Raw genomic sequence first — 23914 nt, 5'->3', positions numbered from 1 at the left:
CCTGTTCCGCAGAGGCAGGCTACGTGCTTGCGTAGTACGCAGGGGCCGGGGGCGGGGCTGGTGTCCGGCGGGCGGCGGAGGCGCGGGGCCTGGTCCCGCCGGCGCTATGGCCAAGACCGTGGCCTATTTCTACGACCCTGACGTGGGCAACTTCCACTACGGTGAGGGAACGGGTTTGTGCGCTAGGGGCTTGGACTCAGAGGTTTCGAGGCAAGAGCTGTAGCTTCAGGGATGAGAACTGACCAACTCTCTTTTCCCCACCCCCAGGAGCTGGGCACCCTATGAAGCCCCATCGCCTGGCATTGACTCATAGCCTGGTCCTGCACTATGGTCTCTATAAGAAGATGATCGTGAGTCCAGCTGGCGGGTTGGGAGCGAGCTGTGGCCTTAGGGATAAGTGGATGGGACCTAATGCACCAGGTGCACCCGCCCCTAGGGTAGGGGGCAGTTAGAAGTCGCCTGGAGCACTCCCTGTTTGCAGAGTTTGTGGGTGGGCGTTCTCTGAGTTAATGGGAGTTACATTTTCACCTCAGGCTAGTCACCCTTTGACATTAGGCACACCAGCCCTTGGTGTAGGGTTAGGGCGGTGTGAGGCCCTCTTGAAGACAGATGTGTTTCTCTCTGAATTTATTTTATGTACTATGTATTTATTTTTGCAGTCCTGGGAGATCCAATCAGGGCCTTAGGCATAATAAGCAAGCTTTCTACCTATGAGCTACACTCCCAGTCCCCCCTGCCTTTTAGGGTGTGGTTAGTGTTGTGGCCTCAGGGATGGGCGGGTCTGGATCTTTGTATATATCTCCTCCCACCTCTCACTACCTGCTAGGAGCTAGAACTTTAGGGACAGCTCTGCAGCCCTTTGGGTAAATTATGTGTATATGTGTGGAGAACAAGAGATGCCTTATGTATTCCTTTTTCAACCTAGAGTACCTCTACATAGTATTTCTGCATAGTTAGGCTTAATCATTGCCCAATCCTCCATCTCCCATATATATGCATACTATTTATCTCCAGCTTGAAATTTACAGCTGTGAAATGAGATAATAACAGATCTCACCCTTATGTATTTTGAGGGAAATGAGCCAACAATATGAGTGATCTCTGCTTTTTCTGAGGCACAGACAAGTGGATTGGTTGTAGAAAGACTGAGGTATTGTTAGTGCAATAATCTCTGAATCCCTTGAGATTATGTGCCTCTGTGTCCCTGCATGCATTTTCTAGGAGAAAAAAAAGCTCTTTCTTCTTGCCCAAATTTCAAAGAGGTTCATGAAACCTCCCCCTACCCAAGGACGATAAATCTTTGGTTTAGCACCTTGGATTTTAACTAGAAGATTGTTATGTATCCCTTATGTCTGATTTCAGAATGAAGAACCCAAAGGGCAGAATCAGAGTCCAGGGGAGATGAGTATGGAGAGAACCAGGAATAGGAGATCCAGGGATCAGGGCAGGTGAATCAGGGTTCAAGGTTGAGAAGGTAGGAGAGGCTGGGCTGGAGGTGGAAAGGAGAAGTGGTTGGGTCATTATCAAGACCATTAACAGGAGCTTCTTTTCTTCACTGACCTTATCTCGTAGAATAACAAGGATTGGGATTGTTGTATGTGGTTTTGGGCAATCTGCAGGGCTGGGCTCAGTGTGGCGGGTCTCAGCCTCATCAGTGGGGATGATCCTGCTAGGTTCATCTTGTTTCTCCATCCCAAGGTCTTCAAGCCATACCAGGCCTCCCAGCATGACATGTGCCGCTTCCACTCTGAGGACTACATTGATTTTCTGCAGAGAGTCAGTCCCACCAACATGCAGGGCTTCACCAAGAGCCTTAATGCCTTCAATGTGGGCGATGACTGGTGAGAGAGGGGAACACTTGGATTTGGGGATGTCAAGCACTTTGGTGTGAGGCCCTTCAATGAGGTTTTGTAATAGCACTGGGAAGATATGGGGGGGGACCTACTTGTCAGTGAATCATCATTCGATCATTTATTTATTCAGTAAATATTTATTGGTGATTTACTTGAGGCCAGGCCCTGTACTAAGTGTGAGGGACGCAATGATGAACAATAACAGCAAAATTTTAATATTAATCTGAATATTAAATTAGATCTGAAAAAAAAGAATTAGGGGAAAGGTGTTTGGCAGACGAGGGAAGGGATGTATTGGGTAATAGAGACAACATGTCTGTGGTAGAACAAAGTATGACTCATTTGAGGAACAGAAAAAGCCCAAGTGCAGCTGGGCATGGTGGCTTGCACCAGTAATCCTAGTGACTTGGGAGGCTGAGACAGGAGGATCCCAACTTTGAGCCAGCCTCAGCAACTTAGGGAGGCACTAATTAATTAGACTCTGGCTGGAGATGTGGCTGAGTGGTAAAGTACCTCTGGATTCAATCCCCAGTATTAAAAAACGGAAGAAAGAAAGAAAGAAAAAGCCCACAGACAGAATATGAAAAGGAAAGTAATCTGATTAGAGGCTAAAGAGATAAAGGAGGCCTTTTGAACAGCCCTGTTATGAATTGAGGTTTTTGTTCTTAGAATAGAGGAAAGTCATTAAAATGTCTTAAAAGGCAAGGGAGTGATTTGACATGACCAGGTTTACATTAAGCTTGTAACGCATGTAGATGACTCAGGGTTAGATGCTGTGGAGAAGGGGGTGGAAAGTAAGCCATGATCCTTGCTTACACTCTAATATACGTCCATGAAAAATAATAACCAAAACAGGTACCATGTACTCAATTCTATTTAAACTTTTTAAAGGGAAATTTTAAACATTTCTGAAAGTAGAGTAGAACATGTATCTATCACATCATGTATCCATACCCCTCTTCAACTCTTTTTTTTTTTCTTTTTTGGTACTGGGAATTGAACCCAGGGGCACTCAATCACTGAGCCACATCCCTAGCCATTTTTATTATTTTGAGACAGAGTCTCACTAGATTATTTAGGGCCTTGCTAAATTGCCAGTGTTAGCTTTGAATTTGTAGTCCTTCTGCCTCAGCCTCCTGAGCCTCTGGGATTATAGGTGTGCACCACTGTGCCCAGTATATCCAGCTTCAGCTCTTATAAGCAAGTGGCCAGTCTTATGTACCCCTTTGTGTTAGATTATTTATCTCTAAATGAAACTTAAAAAAAATCTCAACCATACCTAAAGATGAATAGTAATTCCTCAATATAATCAAATATACAATCAGTATTCAAATATTGTCTCATCTCATATACAGTTTTTATACAGTTTATTAATATCAGGATCTAAACAAGGGCCATGCATTGTGTTTGATCGATGGGACTTGAGACTTTTAGTCTGTGGCTTTTCCTTCTCCCCCTTGAATTTATTTCTTGATAAATAGGTTTTACAGATTGCTGATCCTGTAGAGCTTCCTACAATGGCTACCATTTATTAAGTACTTATTTTGCTAGTATTATGCTGAGGGTTCTTAGTGTATCCTCTAATTCTCATGCTAACCTGGAGATATAATAGGCCTTTTCCTGATGTTTCACACAGATAAATGGAGATTTGGGAAAATTTAGGTAACTTACCACATTTCACATAATTAGTCAGTGGTGGTGGCAGGATTCAGGTCTAGAGCCCAGATTTGTTTTTGTTTTTGTTTTGTGGTGCTGCATCCACAATCTAAGAGTCCAGATTTTTGAACCACTAATCTATTTCTATGAAAGATCCTATTGACAGATGCAGTCCAAGCTGCCAGATAGAGGCCAGTTCCTTTGGCTGGCATTGAACACCTTCCCAATCTTATTCCCATACTCAGCTGCATGGGATCCCTTCCTGGAATGTCCTTGGATGTCCTGTTCAACTTTTTCAAGGCCTTCTCAGCCTTCACAAAATCTTCATACCAGCCCACAAAGCTCTGTCCTGTACATACTGCCTGCTTAATTAGTTTTGTCATATGCTGTCTTGGGAAGTTTCTTAGGTTTTTTTTTTTTGTTGTTGTTGTTGTTTGTTTGTTTGTTTTTGGTTTTTTTGGTACTATGGTATTTTTGGTACTCAACTTTACTGCTGAGCAACGTCCCCAGCACCCCCCCTTGCCCCCCTGCCCCCCCTTGCCCCCTGCCCCCCCCCTTTTTGGTGGCAACAATTTTTTTATTATAGTTTTAAATGATTTTGCTTTCCATATAGAGAACAGTAATATTTCTACCCAGCCTTTTTAACTTTTTGTTTTGAGACAAGGTCTCACTGAGTTACTTAGGGCCTCCGTAAGTTGTTGAACTTGAGATCCTCCTGCATCAGCCTCCTATGTCACTGGGATTATAGGCTTGTGCCATCATACCCAGCTCTTTTTTGTTGTTTTTGTTCCTGCTGCTATTCCCGAGTTCATTTTCTAGATCTGGGAATGTGGAATCAGACTTTAGGCTATAGCAGGAAACCTGTATATGCTCTTTGCATAGTTAGGGCATCTACCTCTGGGTTTCAGTTGTTCTGTCAAATTTAAACTATAGCTATGCTTGTCTATGTTTCAGAGGAGAATCAGGAATTTTCCTTCTTTTTTTTTTTTTTTTACTGTGTGTGGTTCTGGAAATTGAATCCAGGAGTACTCTACCACCAAGCTAAACTCCCAGCCCTTTGTATTTTTTACTTTGAGATAGGTTCTTGCTAAATTGCCCAGGCTGACCTTGAATTGGTGATCCTGCTGTCTCATCCTCCCAAGTTACTGGAATTATAAGCACACACCACCATGTCCTGCTCCTTTTTATTTTCCTTTAATTAATTTGTGATAGTTTAAAAAGTAATCTAATCTAATATAAATAGCCAAATTTATTTACAAGGCTTTTGTGTGTGTGTGTGTGTGTGTATGTATGTGTGTGTATATGTGTACTGGGACTTAAGCCCAGGGATGCTTTACTACTGAGCTACACACTCAATTATTTATTTACTGAAATGGGGTCTTGCTAAGTTGCTGAGAGTCTTGCTAAATTGCCAAAGTTGGGCTCGAATTTGTGATCTTCCTGCCTCAGCCTCCTGAGTCACAGATTACAGGTACACACCACCACACCTAGCCAGTACAGGTTCTTTTTTGTTGTTGTTATTGTTTAGTCTGGGGATTAAACCTATGGGTGCTTAATCACTGAGCTACCGAGCCACATTCCCAAGGCTTTTTTATATTTTATTTAGAGACAGGGTCTTGCTAAGTCTGGTTTTGAATTTGTGATCCTTTTGCCCTACCTCCTGAGCCTCTGGGATTACAGATTTGCATCATCACACCCAGCTTCTATGAGTTTTTTTTTTTTTTTTAGTTCTGGTTGGACACGATACCTTTATTTTATTTATTTATTTTTATGTGGTGCTGAGGATCAAATACAGTGCCTTTTATGTGCTAGGTGAGTGCCGTACTGCTGACAACCCTAGGCCTCTATGAGGATTTTTTTTTTAATATTCTTAAGTTTTAAGTGGACACAATATCTTTATTTTACACTTATGCGGTGCAAAGGATCGAACCCAGTGCCTCATGCATGCTAGGCAAGCACCCTACCACTGAGCCACAACCCCAGCCCCTTTATGAGGTTTTTAATGGGATTTTTAAAAAAGCAATCCCAGACCTATTCCTCCTGTGCCTAAATCTCTGTCCCCATGGCAGCCACTTTCAGCTCGCATATTTTTTCTGGTGCTTATCTTTGGATTTCTAAATGATATAATAAATTTACTGCTACTGATCTGTAATATTTAGGTAATACTTAATACACTAGGTACTATTTTAAATGCTTTGTAGCTATTTAGTTTCAACAAGTATACGGCAGGGTTTATTATTATCTCCTTTTTAAGGATAAGGACATTGAGACACAGAAAGGCTAAACAATTTGCCCAACATTACTAGCTGTCTGGCTTATAAATCTGGGCTTATAATTATACTCCCCTACTATATTACTTCTTGTCAATATTTCTTCCTTTATCAATTTTTAGACATTGTCTATAAGCTGATCATATGGATATGGGCATTCTGTCTTCTCATACCATCATACTGGCTTCTCCCAGGTTTATAATGTAGCTATATCATAATTTTCAATCAGTCACTATTCTGTTTACTTTATCATAACTACTATTCATTTGTTTTAGAACCAAATAGTAGTAGTTAATTTATTTTCGTATACAACTTTGTTTTTCCTGAAGCTAATAATTTCATTGCTTTTTTATTTACTAGTTTTTTAAGTATCAAACACTAATTATTTCCAAACACTTGAGAAATTATAAAACTCCCTACATTCTGTTTTTCACATGGTTAAATGTGGCAGTTGTACTATTTTCTTGGATACTTAAAACTAGGGTTTTTTTTTTTTTTTTTTTTTTTTTTAGTGCTGGGCATGAAACCTACAGCCTTATACATGCTAGGATCAGTCTCCACCACTGACCTTAAAAAATCCAAACTAGGGATTTTTTAAAATCTTTATTTTATTTATTTATTTATTTTAAGAAAAGAAAAACGGTTTTATTGCCTTGCCAGCAAAGGAGAAACACAGGGGACTCCTGTCCCAAGGGCTGTGATTCTCCAAACTAGGGTTTTTTAAAGACATTTCATTATTTTATTTTTTTAAGTGATGGTTAATGAAGGTATAATTTACATACAGTAAAATTCACCTTTTTTATGTGTAACATCTTGAGAGTTTAGAATGTCTCAAGATTCAGGATATTTCGCTTACCCCACAAAGATTCCCTCATACCCTTTTATCATCAATGCCTTCTCTCCACCTCATCTCCAGGCACCATTGATCTGACTCTATCCTATTTTGCCTTTTCCAGAATGTTATATAAATGAGTCACGGTATGTAGCCTTTTGTATTTGGGTTCAATCCTTTTCTTTATATGAAGAATGAAGATAGCAATCATTTTAGCTAACATGTGGCTTATAGTGCCATAAAATGTGCTAAAAACTTTCCATGGTTTATCTTATTAGTAGTAGTATTTTGCGTATATAGGAATATAATTCTTTCTTTAAAATGTGTGACTGTCAAGGCTACTATTGAACATTATGTTAGAGTGTGGTACCTATAGAAGACTTTTAAGAAAAAAAATAGAATTCATGTTTTATCTCAACTTATTTCCTTTTTATTTTGGGGTACTGGGGATTGAACTCAGGAGCACTCAATCACTGAGCCACATCCCCAACCCTATTTTGTATTTTATTTAGAGACAGGGTCTCACTTAATTGCTTAGTGCCTCAGCATTGTTAAGACTGGCTTTGAATTTGCCATCCTCCTGTCTCATCTTCCTGAGCTGCTGTGATTACAGGCATGCACTACTGCACCTGGCAACTTATTTCCTTTTTCCTTTATACTTAAGAACCTAGGTGCTGAGCTGGGCATGGTCATGCATGCCTATAATCCCAGGGACCAAGGAGGGCAAGGCAGGAGGATCGAAAGTTTAAAGTCATCCTCAGCAATTAGTGAGGCCCTCAGCAACTTATCAAGACCCTGTCTCAAAATAAAAATTAAAAAGGGCTGGGGATGTGGTTCAGTGGTTAAGCAACCCTGGGTTCAATTCCTGGCGCACACACACACACACAAATAACCTAGAAGCTATTTGCTTCTCTCCCAGCTAGGGCAAAACTCCCTAACATTTAAAAGCTTCTTTCTTTCCCATCTTGTGCTTTACATAGGGCTTGGCATTTGTTGAATACATTTGTAGATAATCAGGTGTTTAGGAAGGGGCGAGAGGGCTATCAGAAAATGGAGATTGGAGGAGTCTGGGGTAAGGAGGGAGTGTAACAAGGCCCAGGGAAGGACAGAGGCACAAGTGTTCTAACCCACTCCTATTCCCTGCAGCCCAGTGTTTCCCGGGCTCTTTGAGTTCTGCTCCCGTTACACAGGTGCATCCCTCCAAGGAGCAACCCAGCTGAACAACAAGGTAATGTATTCCCAGTTCTTGTTTCTTTCCTATGGGTCTGTAGACTCAGTGCTTTACCCAGACCCAGCTTCAGGGGTGGGCAGAAGAGGACTGTGAGTTGGGTGTTTGTCTTTCAGATCTGCGATATTGCCATTAACTGGGCTGGTGGTCTGCACCATGCCAAGAAGTTTGAGGTGAGTGAGGATGTGATGGGGAAGACAGTGGCTACCCTAGGGTAGGCAGTCAGGATGACAGTGGGGGGCAAACGGAGGGATTGTTTCTCTATTTAAAAGATCACTGTCTTGCTATAGGCCTCTGGCTTTTGCTATGTCAACGACATTGTAATCGGCATCCTGGAGCTGCTCAAGTAAGTAGCCCAGGAGGAGATGGGGGCACTTAAGAGGATCTCAACCAAGGAGGTCCCTCAGACAGCCCTGACCCTGACCCTGACCTCTCTCCTTCACCACTAGCTTCTCCCAAGTTCTTGATGCTTTTCTTAGGCTGCGTCTTCCTCTGCTCTGCTGCATATTGCCTGCTGCCTGCTCAAATTTCAGCCCTTTCTGCACACCCCTCTCCTGTCTCTGCCTCCAGCCTCTAGGCTGGATCCCCAGGGTTACCCTTAGAAAACTGGTGGTATTAGGTTTCAGGTGACTTGGCAGACTTTAAATAATTCCAGACCCTATGTTTGGGGGGAATGGATTGGGGTTCACCTCTACCTCAGACCCTGGCTTTGCCCTTACCCCAGGTACCACCCCCGCGTGCTCTATATTGATATTGACATCCACCATGGAGATGGCGTTCAGGAAGCCTTCTACCTCACTGACAGGGTCATGACGGTGTCTTTCCACAAATACGGAAATTACTTCTTCCCTGGTACAGGTACAAGAACATGAATTACTGTTCCCTTTACATCTGTCAGTTCTTTAGCATGACTGATTCCTAGCGCACTCATTGGTATTTATATTTAATGTGTGTGTGTTTTTTAAAAATATTTGTTTACTGTCTCCTTTTTCATTGTGAGGAAGAGTATAAGCTTGGTAGGATTTCATTATTCTATTTATTGTTGTATCTGCTGTGCCTAGTATGCAGCTTGGCTCATGGTAGTTATTTAAAAAAAAAAAATCATTGAATGACTTACAAACTGCAAGAAACAGTGGATCTAGGGAGTCTGGTGGAGGTTCATTGACAGAGCATCTAAGTTGCAAGTGCTTCCCATGCATGGCTCCCACTACCCACTTCCCTATAGGTGACATGTATGAAGTTGGAGCAGAGAGTGGCCGCTACTATTGTCTCAATGTGCCCTTGCGGGATGGCATTGATGATCAGAGTAAGTACTAGGGTCTTCTCCCTGTGCACTCTGCCCCTTCTTTCTCTCTTTTAATTAATCTCTTCTGTCTGGTGTTGTCTGCTATTGGGCCAGGTATCCTTAAGGATAAATGGCCTTCAAAGGGACCAAGAACCCCTGGAAATTGTATGCAAAATATCATATGTATGCACACTTAATGATAAGGGTCATTAGCTTTCATCAGTCACTCATAGCAGTCTGGTACTCCCGAGTTTAGAACCAATGGTTTGGTTCTTTGGCTTGCCCCTTTCCTGGGCTACATGCTCTCTCAACCCCCTTTTTCCTTTTGTTCCCTGTCTCCCCATCCCCTTGGGGTGCCAGGTGCCCATCTTTGGCCCTCTCCCAGGTTACAAGCACCTTTTCCAGCCGGTCATCAACCAGGTGGTGGACTTCTACCAGCCCACCTGCATTGTACTCCAGGTAATGCTGTCAGTGCCTGCTAGGAGGGCTCACCTGGGCTTGAGGGAAGAGAGCGGGAAAGAGGAAGGTCCCTAGGTTGGTGAGGGAAGGGATGTGGAAGATACCTGTGATGTTCTGATCAGTTGTGTCACTGCAGCTGCCTGGCATTTTGCTTTTGCAGTGTGGAGCTGACTCTCTGGGCTGTGATCGATTGGGCTGCTTCAACCTCAGTATCCGAGGGCATGGGTGAGACTTGCCCTTCTTCTCCCCCAGGTTTTACAAGTGGCTTTGGGCTTTACTAAATGGAATAGGAATAGTTAAAGATGGGCCTGATTTCTTCTGCGAATCAAAAGTAATCTATAAGTTGTACTTGAACTAGGAAATGTCACCTTAAATAGGATCTTCTAGATGGTCATTCATTCACAGTAGGTTTTTATTAAGGACTGATTGTGTTCCAGGCATTGTATTAGATGATGGGGATGGAATGATAAAATGCCCACAGAGTTTACAGTTTAGAGTAGGAAGCAAACAAAAAATAAGTAGATTGCTATAAATCCTATAGAGGAAAAAAATAGAAAGCTGGGACAGAGGGTAACAGTAGGGAATCTCCTTTGGCATGATTTGGAATGGGTTTTCTGTGGAGGTAAAACAAGAGCGGAGAGCTGGAGTCTAAGACCGAGTGAGCCACAAGAGAAGCAGAGAGAAGCCTGTCCCAGGCAGTGAGTTATGCCTACAAAAGACTCTGAGGCTGGGAAGAACTGATGTGGTGAAGGAAATGAAATAAAACGAGTGAGGCCAGAACACAGGGACCAAGCTGGAGGTAGATCGAGTTGAGGTCCTAGAAATTGGCCATGGTGAGATTGTACAGGGCCTCTGGACTCTGGTAAGGAGTTTGAAGGTGGTCCAGTGATGGAGGGCAACTGTTGAAGGATATTTAAGCAGGGAAGTTACATAATCCAATGTATTTTAAAGTGACTGTGCTGAGTTTTGGGGTGGAGTGATGGGACAAGATTGGTAGTGGAAAGACCAGTTGGGAAGTTACTGGCATTGTCTAGGCCAGAGATTTGGTGCCCAAACTGAAGTAGAGGAGGTGGTGACAGAGAGTTGTAGGGGGTTAGGGTTACATTCTGAAGGCCAGAACTGACATACTGGCTGTATATTGATAAGCATAGTTGATTAACAGGTAGGATGCCAAGGAGAGTGTTGAGCAGGACAGAAGTATTTTATTTCTTTATTTTTGAGGGTACACTTTATTTTAAAATTTTCACTGAGACACAAAATATAGTACACAAATCCCAACGGTATAACTTAATGAATTCCACTACCCAGACCAAACTGAAGAACACTTACAATTCCCTGTTGCCCTTTCCAAGTAATATCTAGAGTAGTCCTTGGCTCCACCCATTCTTCTGGTTCCTTTTAACAGGGAATGTGTTGAATATGTCAAGAGCTTTAATATCCCGCTACTGGTGTTGGGTGGTGGAGGCTATACTGTCCGAAATGTTGCCCGCTGCTGGTGAGTACCCTCCCTGACTTTCCTGTTTTTGCATTGTGGGGTAAGCTAGGGGCTCCCACAATGGGATATGACCAGGTGGGCCTTTCAGCCTACTTAGTCAGCTTACCCCACTCTGCTGGTTGGTTTCAGGACATATGAGACATCACTGCTGGTAGAAGAGGCCATTAGTGAGGAGCTTCCCTATAGTGGTAAGGACCACCCACAATACCTCCATAACAGGAAGGCTCTTTTCACCAGCCCTAAGAATGATCTGATTTGAAAGCAGACAGGAAATTTTATACACTCAAAACTCTGCAGACGAAATCTCTGGGCAAAGAACAAGGAAAAGACTGGGCAGCTATTTTGTAGGGGTCTGGATGGGAAGGGAGGGACTGAAAAGTCTTGGGACCTGCGTGTCTTGGTCTGAACCATGTTTTCTGGCTAATCACCTCTTCTCATCCCCTCTCCTCCCCACTTCCCTCCCCAAGAATACTTCGAGTACTTTGCCCCTGACTTCACACTCCATCCAGACGTCAGCACCCGCATTGAGAATCAGAACTCACGCCAGGTCAGCACTCGGAGAAGCCATGCACAAGATGGCTAGGATGTAGGAAGTGGGAGAAATCAAAGATAGGGGAGTTCTAAGCTGTCACTGTCCCTGCTACCAGCTAGGAGACAGTCTAGGATAGTGTAGAGGTAGTCAGGGTTGGTGGGAAGGGACAGGTATCAGTTGGGAGATCTGAAATAGAAATACTACTGAGATGAAAACCAGGACATTAGGAGCAGAAGGTCGCTAGAAGGGTGGATGCTCTGGGAGTCCCTAGGAGCCAGTCACTTTCTATTCTTCCTCTTCAATCAGTATCTGGACCAGATCCGCCAGACAATCTTTGAAAACCTGAAGATGCTGAACCATGCACCTAGTGTCCAGATTCATGATGTGCCTGCTGATCTCCTGACATATGACAGGACTGACGAGGCTGACGCAGAGGAGAGGGGTCCTGAGGAGAACTACAGCAGGTCTGGGCAGGGACTTGAGAGTGGGACATTCCAGCAGGCTTGCAGGGGAGGCTTACAAGAGAAAAGTAAATTGGAAGGCACTGGCTTTCTTGTCCCTGGTTTACTGCCTTTAAGTCAGTACAATTCCCCTACTCTTTTTTTATTTTTTTGTTTGCAGTTTTCAGTGACAAAGTAACATATTTATTGTAAAAATTATAAACAGCATCTAGCTGGGTGCATAACTATAATCTCAGCAGCTGGGGAGGCTGAGGCAGGAGAATTGTGAGTTCAAAGCCAGCCTCGGCAAGAGTGAGGTGCTTAGCAACTCAGTGAGACCCTGTCTCTAAATAAAATACAAAATATGTCTGGGGATGTGGCTAAGTGGTTGAGTGCCCCTGAGTTCAATCCCCGGCACCCTCCCCCCCAATTATAAACAACATCAAAGTAGGTTACATTTACATTCACATAATCCCAGACCCATTCCACAGAAGTAACTACCATTAATAGTTTGATTTATATCTTTTTAGATAGACCTTTTTTTCTGTAAATTACAAGTATATTTCTAATGCATATATACTGTGAACATATATATTCATTCATAGAGTTTGCTATTTGTGGGGGTTTTGATTTTTGTTAGTCTAAATGGAAACATTCTGTACATGTGGCTCTAAACTTAAACTTGTCTTTTTTTAAAATAAGATATCGTATCTTTGTGTTAGTGATATGGATCTGTTTCTGTATTTTATCAGCTGTATAATATTCCATTGTGTGGATATAACCTAATTTAACTAACTACCATTGATGGACAGTTACATTAATTTATATAATCCCCCTTTTTTTGCTATTATGGTAATAAAGAGGGTGGCAATGAGTCCCTTTATGTTTACATATTTGCATGCTTGTTTAAATGAGTTAGATTCCTAGAATTGTTGTTATTAGGTCAAAAGTTGAATGCAGAAAAATCATTTGTATTTGCTGTCACATTGCCTTCCAAAAAGTCTTTTTTTGTGTATGTGTGGTACTGGGGATTGAACTAGGGCCTTGTGCATGTGAGGCAAGCACTCTACCAACTGAGCTGTATCCCCAGCCCTCCAAAAAGTCTTTAGAATTTACATTCTTGCCAGCATTTTAGTCTTCTTCTGGGTTGGCTGGACAGGTCACTGCCTGCATATTGCTCTTTAATGTTGTTTGATTTCTGTTCATTTTTTTTTCAGGTTTGAGAATAGTGGTTCTGTTTCTTTCAAAAAAAGCTTTTGTCTTTCTGAGATACATACTGATATATTTATAGAGAGAATGAATAGGGGACGGTGAGGATAGAAATTGTTTTTAAAATATCAAAACAAACTTTTCTGAAAAATGAAGGGAAAAAAACAAGAGAACCCAGAAGTGCAAAACCAGATGCACTTGTGGAGAACAGATTTCCTTACAATATTGAGGAATAACCAACCACAGCTGGACATTTGCAGGATACCCAGTCCTGCTCCTGTTCAGTGTTAGAAGTTGAAGCTTGCTCTGCTGCAGTCTGGTGAGCTTCTCAGACCCTTCTAGAGTCTGCTTCTCACATTCACAACTCATAATCAGAGTTCCAGCCAGTGTCTCTGTCCTTTGGACATGGACTTTACTACTCTAACCCTTAGGACCTGTCCATCTTCCCTCCTCTATGAAAACCCCCTTATTGCCTGGCCTGGGTTGGGAAATATCTAAACATCTGGCCTCAGAGCTTTTGAGTCATCTCCTTCTCAGTTTTTCTAGGTTTCTAAAGCTTGACTTCTGGAAATTGATTTTCAGTGTCTGATTTGGTTTGGCAAAACCTGTTTTTAAGTTCTTCCTTTTGTCAAAGTTTGGCTTTTTCATCAATAGTAACAGACTGACATCTGGGTCTAGTCTGCGCATTATACCACACCCTTTCAACAGTCAGCAGAAGCCTCAGGCCTTTCTTCCTGTTCCTAAGCCCTACCTCCCTGTCAGACCACCCACTGAGTTCTGGTTCTTCTTTGATCCTATAGCTCCAACTTGCATATGACTTGCAGAGTAGTAATAATAAGAGTTGCCACTTCTGTGGCTTTGCCAAGCACCAGACTCAATACTAGGTGCTTTATACTACAACATACATATCATGTCATTGTTCTGGTGCCATTGGACAATGCTAAGAGTAGCTCTTATCCTCAGATTACCTGAGGAGGAGTCTAAGCCTCAGAGAGGTTAAATAATGTTCCTGGGGTCATAAAGCTAGTTAAGATACAAATCTAAGCTTGTGACCCCACAACTTTTATCTTTGTGGTGAGATAACTGACCTGTGGCTCAAGTAGATAGACCCTTAACTGACTTATTCCCTCAGCTACTCTTTGATGACTCAGTTTTCTCTCAGAGAGTAGTTTTTGAAAAAGAAAGAAATCAGTATTGAGTATTTACTGGGCCCTGTGTTTCTTTCACATCCCTTCTCTCAGTGTAGGTTTAAGTCAGTCCTCCACTTCTGGCTTAAAAAGGCCCTGTGTGCTGATCCTGACTTCCATCCGTGATCTTATCTGTAACTACTTTCCTTCATGACACAACGCCCAGCCATCATGGCCTCCTTGTTATATAAAATATACCAGTTTTTTTCTACCTTATGAGGCTTGGAACAGTTTTCCTGAGATGTTTGCTTGGCTTCCCAAACTTTAGGCTTTCATTCTTAAAATAATTTCCCCTAAAAATCCTGTCTGGAATTTACCATTTTCCTCTTATCACTCACAATCATGTTACTTTCTTTCTTTCTTTTTTTTTTTTTTCCTAATGTTCTCCACCACCTGAAATTATATTACTTACTAAATCTTTGGTCTCATTTATTAGGTAAGCTTTTTCATGATGGATGAAAGCCTGGTCTGGCTAATTATCTGCTATAAGCCTCTGACACATGCCTGGCACAGGGTATTCGCCATAAATGTTTATTGAATATGTGAGAGGATGTATGTATAGCAATCATTCTCTACCAAAAGGAGAAGAGGAATTCCCAGAGACCCTGAGGAATGGCTCTGGAGAGGGTGCTGGAAAGTTGTAGAGCAGGATTATGATCTGTCTGCCCTTGCTTTGCAGGCCAGAGGCACCCAATGAATTCTATGATGGAGACCACGATAATGACAAGGAAAGCGACGTGGAAATTTAAGAGCGTCTTGGAATGCTATGTCTCAAGGAATTCTTTTTCATGCCTTGTTGGTGGGAAGGGAAAAGGTGTGCATCCCTAGTCTGGGAACCTGAGGCTAACTCTGAGGAAGGGTTTGGAGATCACATGTGGTTCTAGAACCATCTATCCCCTTTTCCTTTCTCTCCCACAGCCTGACAATGGTACTTATTAGGGATGAGATGGGGAAGTATAGCTGGCTTTGGGACATTCTGGGCAGTAGACCCTAATAGCCAGTCCCCAACCCTTCCGGTCCCTTATTCCTTCCCTGCTTCCCTCCAACCCAGAGACTCAGGGATGAAGGGGTAGAGAGGACTGAGGTTGTCTCTAACATCCTTCTCCTTTGGGTTCTACTGCAGGCCTTACTTCCAGGACAAGCAAAGGGTGAGGGTTTTGGGTGGTAGGGGCTCTGGCTCCATAACATCTTAACTATAGACAATGGGAAGTATGGTTTTGTGTAGGGGAGGATATGAACATGTCTTGTCTAACTTTTGGTTTTATGTCCATTTTACCACTGTTTTTAATCCAATAAACCAAGTTGGTATTTTTTGTACCTTTCTGGGAATATTAATTCTTGCTAATTATGTATGAAGGGAAAGGGAAATGGGGTGATGATGCATATAATAAAAATCATAGTTAACATTTATTCAGTACCCTATGTTAGGTCCTGTGTATATATTCTACATGGATTATTTTACTTGTACATAGGGAGTTAATAGAACATTTTGGTGGAGAGTTAGACAAACTTGGGCAGATAACTAGCTTGAGATGGCAAAGAAGGTGACTTCAGGTTTGTTAACGTAGGTGATTGGCCTGCTCATGCTTGTTGATGAAGATAAACTGAGATGAAACATGGTAAGTCTTAACACAGTGCTAAATATTAAAAAGTTGCTCATTAACTGTGAAAAACATTACTAGATACTGTAAATGCTGCCAACATAGACCCTTCTCTGGAGGAGTTTACAGTCAGTAAGAAATGTGGTAAATTTAGCACACATTGACAGTGGTACAAGAAAGAGAAGTGGTAGATGGGTCACTCCCTCAGTCCTTTCAGTCTGTTGCCCACCATGTTCGCTTAGAAAGTAGTTTTTAAACTGTTTTGGACAAACTGAGTTTGAAGTATGGTCTGGACAGCTCTGTGCAACTTTCTACCAGGCAATTAGGTCTAGAGCACAAGGGAGATGAAGGCTAGATTGAGGAGCAACCTGCTTAGCAGAGTCTGGTATTACCAGGCCATACTCTAAGCATTGGGGACCCTAGTAAGTCACTGCCCTCCATGTCTGCTGTGGTCAAGAATATTCACTCCATACTTTGAGGGCCCACAGGGTGCCATGTACTTTTCACACACAAGACAGATATAGTTGGAGAATGGATGAAATTGCTGAGGGAGAAAATCATGCTAAGGGCAAAGAACATACTGTTGGAGAACATCATTCTTTAAGGAATGTTTGATTTATGCCAGTGGGGAATCCTGGTTAAACACAGGGCTTGACAGATTAATCTGGGCTTAAATTTTTTTGCCAATTATGTGTGCTTAATCAAGTTATTTTAACTCTCCCCAATCCAAATTTCTTATCTGTAAAACGGTGAGACCAATGGAACTTTTCACATGAGATTGTGAGTGTTCAGTAAGAAAAGGTTTGTAATATTTTGCATAGTGCCTGGCAAGGAACGTGCATTTAGCTAAGTCCATTATTACTGCTTAGGCTATTGGTGATAATTAGTTTGTACACATTAGAAACATAATCCCTACCTGGGATTCATAACTGGGAAATTCTAACTCCAGAACTAATCTAGTTAGGAGTCCAGCATTGAGCGGACCACGCCTTGTTTTTGATACATGGCCTTCAATAAATGGTAGCTTTTGGTTTAATTTTTTTTTTTTCATATGCTTGCTCCATGTTTACTGAACACATTGAAAACTGCGTTATCCCAAAGCGCCCAGCACCAAATTTTCTGCCAGCCTAACGGTTTCGTGATTTTTTTGTTCAGGTAATACTCTGGTCCGGGATGTGTGAAGGGTCTAGGTTTTTACGGCCACGTGGGCGCTGCGTGGGAGCGAAGAGGCCTGAGCCGCTCCAACCGCCAGAGGGCGGTACTCCCAGTTGCAGGCGCCAGAGCTGCACCGCCCACTCGCTAACACCCCGCCCCCCCCACGTGGGTCCAAATGGTTAGGCCCGCCGGGCAGGTAGCGCGCTTCCGCGGCTTCCCTCACCCCCCCTCCCTGCCCCCATTGGTAGGGGCTGCGGGTCCGGGCGGAAGTGGGGCATGGGGGCGGGAGCGAGGCGTCACCGTTGTATATTCATGAGGCGCGCGCAGCTCGGCATGCTAATGAGGCGGGGCGCGGCGGCCGGCTGAGGAGCTGCTGGGCGGCGGCGGCTACTGGCGTGGAGCAGCCGGGCGGGAGCGGCGTAGGTACAGGGTCACTGGTGAGCGCGAATCAGGACATGGAGCCGTCCGGCGGGGCCCTGGGGCCCGGACGCGGGACCCGGGACAAGAAGAAGGGCCGGAGCCCGGATGAGCTGCCTGCGACGGGCGGCGACGGCGGCAAATCCAAGAAATTCGTGAGTGTCCCTCCCACCCAGGTCCCTCAACCCGGCCTGATAGCCGCCCTCTGGACTCCAGAGACCCCAGGGGCTCCGGTCGGTCGCCAGGGGCCCGCCCCCGCACCTCCTTTCCTCGTTCTGCTTGGTCCTTGGCTCCTCAGCCTGGCATCCTCCCCCTCCGGGACTTTGGAAGCTCCGGCGTCCCACCTGGCTCTTGCCCCGGCAACCTCGGGGCTTCCCTTACTCCTCGGCCCTCACGCTCTCAGCCCCCAGCGGCTCCACTTTCTTTCGTCTGCCCCTAGAACCCAAACATACCTTCTCTTTTTGGTCCCCTCTCTGGGTCCATTTTCTCTTCTCGCCCTTACCCCCTCTTTGGTGTTATCTTATTTCCTTCTCCTAAAGGTCACTTCCTTTCCCATGATTGATGCCGTTCACCTGCTAACTTTCCTCCCATCTCGTCCCCCTCAGGGCCTTCAGCCCGGTGTCACCTGATAATCCTTCCCCTCAAGAATGTTACCTGACTTGGGCCCTACCTCTTCTCCTCCCTTGGACATTTGTCCTTGTGATTACAGGAATGAGTTCCTGCCCAGGTCCTGTGGTCATTGGGGCATGACGATAATTGGCTTTTCAGTATTTCTCTATTCAGAGAACCTGTCTCTGCCCTGTTGCTTATCACTTTTCACGGGGTTAGAACTTCTCAGGATTATGCCCTTCTTAACCCAGAATGGTGATAAACCTCCCCCGCGGGGAGGAAATTAGATTTCAAGTCCAAGAAGTTTGTGAGTAATCGAATTGCTTTTTATACATTTCCTATGATAACCATCTCCTCAACTCCTCTTCTGTCACGTTTTATGCCCCAACCAAGGCTACTGCCATCCCATTTCCTAACTGTAGTGTAGCTTTCCTCAGGTGTCAATTACTTCCAATCTGAGTCTGAGGGAATATTGCTATTCATGTAGCCCTATCATTATTTTATTACCTTTGTTCATCCTAAATTCTAATTTCTTACTGCCTCCTCCAGGGAGCTACTTGTCTGTTTTTTTTTTTTACTATGAAAGCTTTGAAAGATACTGAACATTGTCCAAGAGAGGGAGTCTAGATATTAATCATTTGCTAGTTATTTACTTCCAGGTACTTAATGCCCCAACCCTATTGTCTCTTTCTACCAACCAAAGGACTTATCATTTTTACCTCTTGCTTTTTCTTAGCCCTCCCTCCCCCAGTATTCTAGTTCAACTTCACAAGTTTGGAAAGAAAACCAATAAAGTGACGGAAACAGGAAGAAAATGTTTTGTGACCTAGAGGGTTGGGATGCTGAGTGTTCTAAACAAAATTAAAATAATGACTCATTTCTTCCCACCTATTTCTAGCAAGACCAGGTGCTCCTATACTATCCTTTACAGTGACGTCCAGGCTGTCAGTAACTGCTTGTTTTTATCTGGTGAATACCTTTCTTCCCAGAAATATAGGGTTAATAGTAAATGACACCTCCTTTCCGTTTGGTGACTAAAGCAACCTTTCCCTATATTTTTTGGGGACAAGAATTGCCCCTCTAATTGGGGAGGGTTTTTTCCTAGAACTTAAGTTCTAGGGCCTATATTCCTTCTATTTTTGTATCTTTTTGTTTTTGTTTTGTTTCCATGGGTACTATTTGACCTTCTTCACCCAAATTCTAGCTATTTCTGTTGATTTGTAGTGACTTCCATGACTTGTTAGTTTCTCAAATCTTGTAGAATTTTGAATGTGCTTTTTGTTTCATCTGATACAAATGTGTTTCACAAATTTGTGAAGTCTACTTAAAGTGATGTTGTAAGGTGAGAAACCTGAGGAAACTCAGCTTCTTTTCACCTGTTTTTTTGGTATGTTCATGGAGTGTGGCATATGCTGAGTGGATTTGGCTCCGAGTTGTTGATATTTGCTTTCGAGAGGGTGGAGCTGAACCAAGTTCTCTTTTTCCTTCTGAAGTGTTGCTCTTAACTCTTGTCCTGCCATATTTTAAAAGCTAGGTATTACAGGTAGTAAGGAGAATTGCATTTGTAGATAGGGAATTGGAAGGTTTCCAGAAAAGTAGTGTAGCTTAACCCCTTAATTGCCAAGTATAATGTATCTGATGGCATCAGTATATTCTATCTATCTTCATTGCTCTTTTTATGAGAACTCTGGAAATGAGAGATGAGGAGGAACATTGCAATCTATTTCTCCTTGTGTCTGTGTATGTATATGTGGGTGGGTGGAGTGGGTGAGATTGCCAGTGTGCTTTTGTTACCCAGGGATTAGTTTTCTTGAACTACAGGCTAAAACCAAACTCAAAGCTCTCTCGCCTACTTCACCTTTTCTAAAGTGTGTGTTCTCTGGAACTCTATTAAGAATGTACTTTAAAGACTAGGGGTGTAGCTCAGTGGCAGAGCACTTGACTAAAATGTGCATGGCCCTGGGTTTGATCCTTAATACCCCCCCCCAAAAAAAAAAAAGTACTTGATAAAAGTGCATCATTTTGAACCAAGTGTGCTTGAATGTTATTTGCATTTAAGGGGTAGGAATCCCTTTAGTCGTTGCTACATACCTTTCTGGGCTCTAGGTTCTAAGTACAGATCAACTGATGAGAACACAGAGCTTACATATTGCCTAAGACTGTTAGAGATGTTGATGCAAGTGGCTTAAACCAGACTGTCTGATACTCCTCTTTTGGTTCTAAGTCTCTTTTCTCCGGGACCATGAGCATATCTTTTTTTTTTTTTTTTGTACTGGAGATTAAACTCGGGGGGTGCTTAACCACTGGAGCCATATCCCCAGCCCTTTTTCTTAACATTTATTTTAGATGTAGGGTCTCGCTGAATTGCTTAGGGCCTCACCAAGTTGCTGAAGATGGCTTTGAACTTGTGATCCTCCGATCTCAGCCTCCTGAGCTACTGGGTTTACAGGCTTGTGCATTACCATTCCTGGCAGCATATCCCTTCTTTAGTATTATATCAGTTTGTTTCAAAATTCGTTCAGGTAAAGGAAAATAAAAATTCTAAGTAAAGAGTGTTTTTGACTTTTTAGCACTGATGGATGGGTGTCAAATAGACTGATTACTGAATATATTTAAAAATAGTAAGTACAACCAAAATGTTAGAAGGCTGTAGAATATTCCTGCATTTAATAGAGTTCATCCTTCTTTACAATTGAGAAATTGATAGATGCTTTTTATTTTTGATACTGGGAATTAAACCCAGGGACTACATCCCCAGCCTTTTTATTTTTTATTATGAGACAGGAGCTGGCTAAAGTTGCTGAGGGTCTCACTAAATTGCTGAGGCTGGCCTCAAACTTGCAATCCTCCTCCCTTAGCCTCTTGAATTGCTGGGATTACAGGCATGTGCTACCATGCCCAGCAAGAACTTGATAGATTCTAAGAGATAATATTGCTTCTTGATTCAACTAACTTTGTAAAGCATGAATTTAAGAATGGGAATTAGAGAGAATAGATAATATAAGAATCTTGTTTAATTTTGGATGCCTGTGTTGAATTATTACTTGGCAGTTTCACATTCTTTTGAAAGCAAAGTGATAAGTGTAGACCTATGGCCAAAGTGAGAGCAGTTAAAGGTGAAGGATGCTGGGCAGAATTTTAACAAGATAATAGAAAATGCAGAGAATGATAAAGAAGTGGAATTGTCATGCAGATTCCTGTTCTTAAAACCTTTTATCCAGAAAGTGACAGAAAACCTAGAATAATGCAGAGAGCTTTGTACAAGTAATGTTTTTTGAAAGATGATGAACACAGGAAAGAGTTAGTTTGGAAAGAGGGAAGCTTATGGGAATATTACTGAGATGTTTGAGATGATAAAGTGATAACCTTGAAAATTTCTGCTATTCCTCTTTCCTTATCTTTTTAACTTTTTTTTTTTTTTTGATACTGGAGATTGAACTCAGGAGCATTCAACTACTGAGCCACATCCTAGCCCTATTCTCTGTTTTGTATTTTATTTAGAGACAGGGTCTCACTGAGTTGCTTGGCACCTTGCCATTGCTGAGGCTGACTTTGAACTCCTGATCCTCCTGCCTTAGTTTCACAAGCTGCTGTGATTACAAATTTGTGCCACCATCCCCAGCTTCCTTCTGCCTTGCTTTAAAGACAGTCCACACACAGGTCCACCTGGCATTGTTACATGTACTTTTTTTTTTTTAGTTGTAGTTGGACACGATATCTTTATTTTATTTATTTATTTTTTATGTGGTGCTGAGGATCGAACCTGGGGCCTCGCACATGCTAGGCGAGCGCTCTACCGCTGAGCCACATCCCAGCCCTAGGTGTACTTTTCACAAAAGAAATGCTCTCTCACAGGATGTAAGACTGTCTTACAATTGAGAGAATAGGTAAATATTGGAGTATTTTTTAAAAAAGAACTGAAAGTTTGGTTTGGTAGTACATGTCTATAATCCTAATGACTTGGGAGACCCAGGCAGGATTGCAATTTGTTTTTTAATATTTATTTTTTTAGTTGTAGTTGGATACAATACTTTATTTATTTGTTTATATGTGGTGCTGAGGATTGAATCCAGAACCTCACATGTGCTAAGCAAGCGCTCTATTGCTGAGCCCTCACCCCAGCCCCAGGATTGCAAATTTGAGGCTAACTGGGCAAATTAAGTAGACTGTGTCTCAAAATAAAATAAAATTGGATGGTAGCTCAGTGGTAGATTACTTGCCTTTCATATGTAAGGCCCTTTGTTCAAATCCCCAGTACCACAAAAACCAAACAAAATAGCTGAAAATTTTATGAAAATTTTTTGAAAATTTCTACTAATAGTGTGTGTTATAAAAGCTAAGAAAATAGTGATAAATGAGGAATGCTTTAACTTTGATGAGTATCTGGATAAGAATAGATAAATTTTATGTCCTGTATGATAAAATAACCTTTTATTATCCCTGAGGGCCCTCAGTGTTTTTTGTAAATAGAGTGTTAAGTTACTCTTAGGGAATATTATATTCTTATAGGAATGTAGTAGAGGCCTAAAAGGTAAGATTTTATGCCACATATGAATTAGAGGAAAAGGTTGAAATCATGTTTACTAAAAACTAAAAGGCATTATATTAGCAAGAAATACAAGACATTATAAAGAAATAGGATTTTCAATATGCATTTTATGTTTCAATAGCAGAAATCATTAATGACTACAAAAATCATTCCAATTTTGAAATGTACTTTGTATTACTTTTTTTTTTGTGTGTGTGTGTGTGTGTGTGTTTTGAGCCTTCTATTTTCAATCATTTATGTTTGAAAACAGTAAGAAAGAATATACCTTTTGCTATCAGCAAAGTGGCATTGGGTATTTGCCCTTACTTGGGGTGGGTTGAACCAAAACCACACACTCTCCTCTTCTCCTCCTGATGATGCCTGTCATCTCTCTTTGTTTTTATTCTTTGCCTCCTGATGTATGGGCTGGTTTAAGCACAACCAACCCCATGGAATCAGGGGCAGTCAGAAGCTGTTGACACTAAAATTTCTGAAGCTAAAATTGAAAAGTAAAGAACACACACACACACACACACATTGTGGGAGTACTGGGGGTGAACCCAGGGGCTTTTTACCACTGAACTATATCTCCAGACCTTTTATTTTTTATTTTCAGGTGGGGTTTCACTAAGTTGCCCCAGGCTGGTCTTGAACTTGTGATCCTTCTGCCTCAGCCTCCCAAGTTTCTGTGCAGTAGTATGCGTGGCAAAAAGAATTTTTTTTTTTTTAGTTGTAGATGGATACAATATTGTTATTTCATTTATTTATTTTTATGTGGTGCTAAGGATTGAATCCAGTGCCTCACGTGTGTGAGGCAAGCCCTCTGCCACTGAGCCGCAATCCCAGCCCACAAAAAGAATATTTTAATCATTGAACATATTTAACTATATTTTCTTGTCTTGGTTGTTAAAATTAGCGAACCCTTCTTAAGAAATTAAAAAATTACTGAAGGAAAAGATGAATATTTAGGCTGATATTTTAATGCATTTTACCACTGATTGCAGGATAACTAGTTGAATCATTGTTCTCTCAACTTTGAGATTCTTTCTTCCACTCAGTTTTACAGTTATGAATGGAGCCTTAAACTGTAGAATTGGAGGGGACCTTCATGTCATCAAACCCAAACAAACACCAATGTAGCACTTTTTGCATTTGTAG

The 23914-nt window shown here is 42.2% G+C and overlaps 2 protein-coding genes across 5 annotated transcripts in view; both read left to right on the top strand.

Annotated features, from left to right (window-relative positions):
• The first annotated feature begins 4 nt into the window (after window positions 1-4).
• On the top strand, window positions 5-15763 carry Hdac3 (histone deacetylase 3). Its single transcript, XM_005324244.4, has 15 exons — window positions 5-161; window positions 268-350; window positions 1699-1841; window positions 7758-7839; window positions 7956-8012; window positions 8130-8185; window positions 8564-8697; window positions 9065-9145; window positions 9510-9583; window positions 9744-9808; window positions 10989-11078; window positions 11208-11266; window positions 11546-11625; window positions 11917-12074; window positions 15126-15763. Exons 1-15 carry the CDS (start codon window positions 107-109, stop codon window positions 15193-15195), a joined length of 1287 nt encoding a protein of 428 aa, XP_005324301.1. The 5' UTR covers window positions 5-106; the 3' UTR covers window positions 15196-15763.
• Window positions 15764-17227: 1464 nt separating this feature from the next.
• Window positions 17228-23914, top strand: part of Diaph1 (diaphanous related formin 1) — a 96905-nt gene continuing 90218 nt past the window's right edge. For 2 of the 4 annotated variants that reach the window (XM_078046736.1, XM_078046725.1), the window contains exon 1: window positions 17228-17774. In XM_078046736.1, coding sequence (XP_077902862.1) covers window positions 17658-17774 — 117 coding nt within the window. In that variant the 5' untranslated portion in view covers window positions 17228-17657. The remainder of the gene's footprint in view (window positions 17775-23914) is intronic. The other 2 variants (XM_078046730.1, XM_078046740.1) reach the window with 2 other exon arrangements.

The sequence above is a fragment of the Ictidomys tridecemlineatus genome, chromosome 1 (genome assembly GCF_052094955.1).
Source record: "Ictidomys tridecemlineatus isolate mIctTri1 chromosome 1, mIctTri1.hap1, whole genome shotgun sequence".
In the NCBI taxonomy this organism is placed as follows: Eukaryota; Metazoa; Chordata; class Mammalia; order Rodentia; family Sciuridae; genus Ictidomys; species Ictidomys tridecemlineatus.
Note: the sequence above shows the minus strand (reverse complement) of the source record. Positions and strands in the feature narration are given on the sequence as shown.

Excerpts from the sequence above, each read along its gene's own strand:
- Hdac3 (XM_005324244.4), top strand. The coding sequence starts at position 107 with ATGGCCAAGACCGTGGCCTATTTCTACGACCCTGACGTGGGCAACTTC. Across the intron at positions 11,267-11,545 it reads TGAGGAGCTTCCCTATAGTG|AATACTTCGAGTACTTTGCC; the intron begins GTAAGGACCACC and ends TCCCTCCCCAAG. Across the intron at positions 12,075-15,125 it reads CCTGAGGAGAACTACAGCAG|GCCAGAGGCACCCAATGAAT; the intron begins GTCTGGGCAGGG and ends CTTGCTTTGCAG.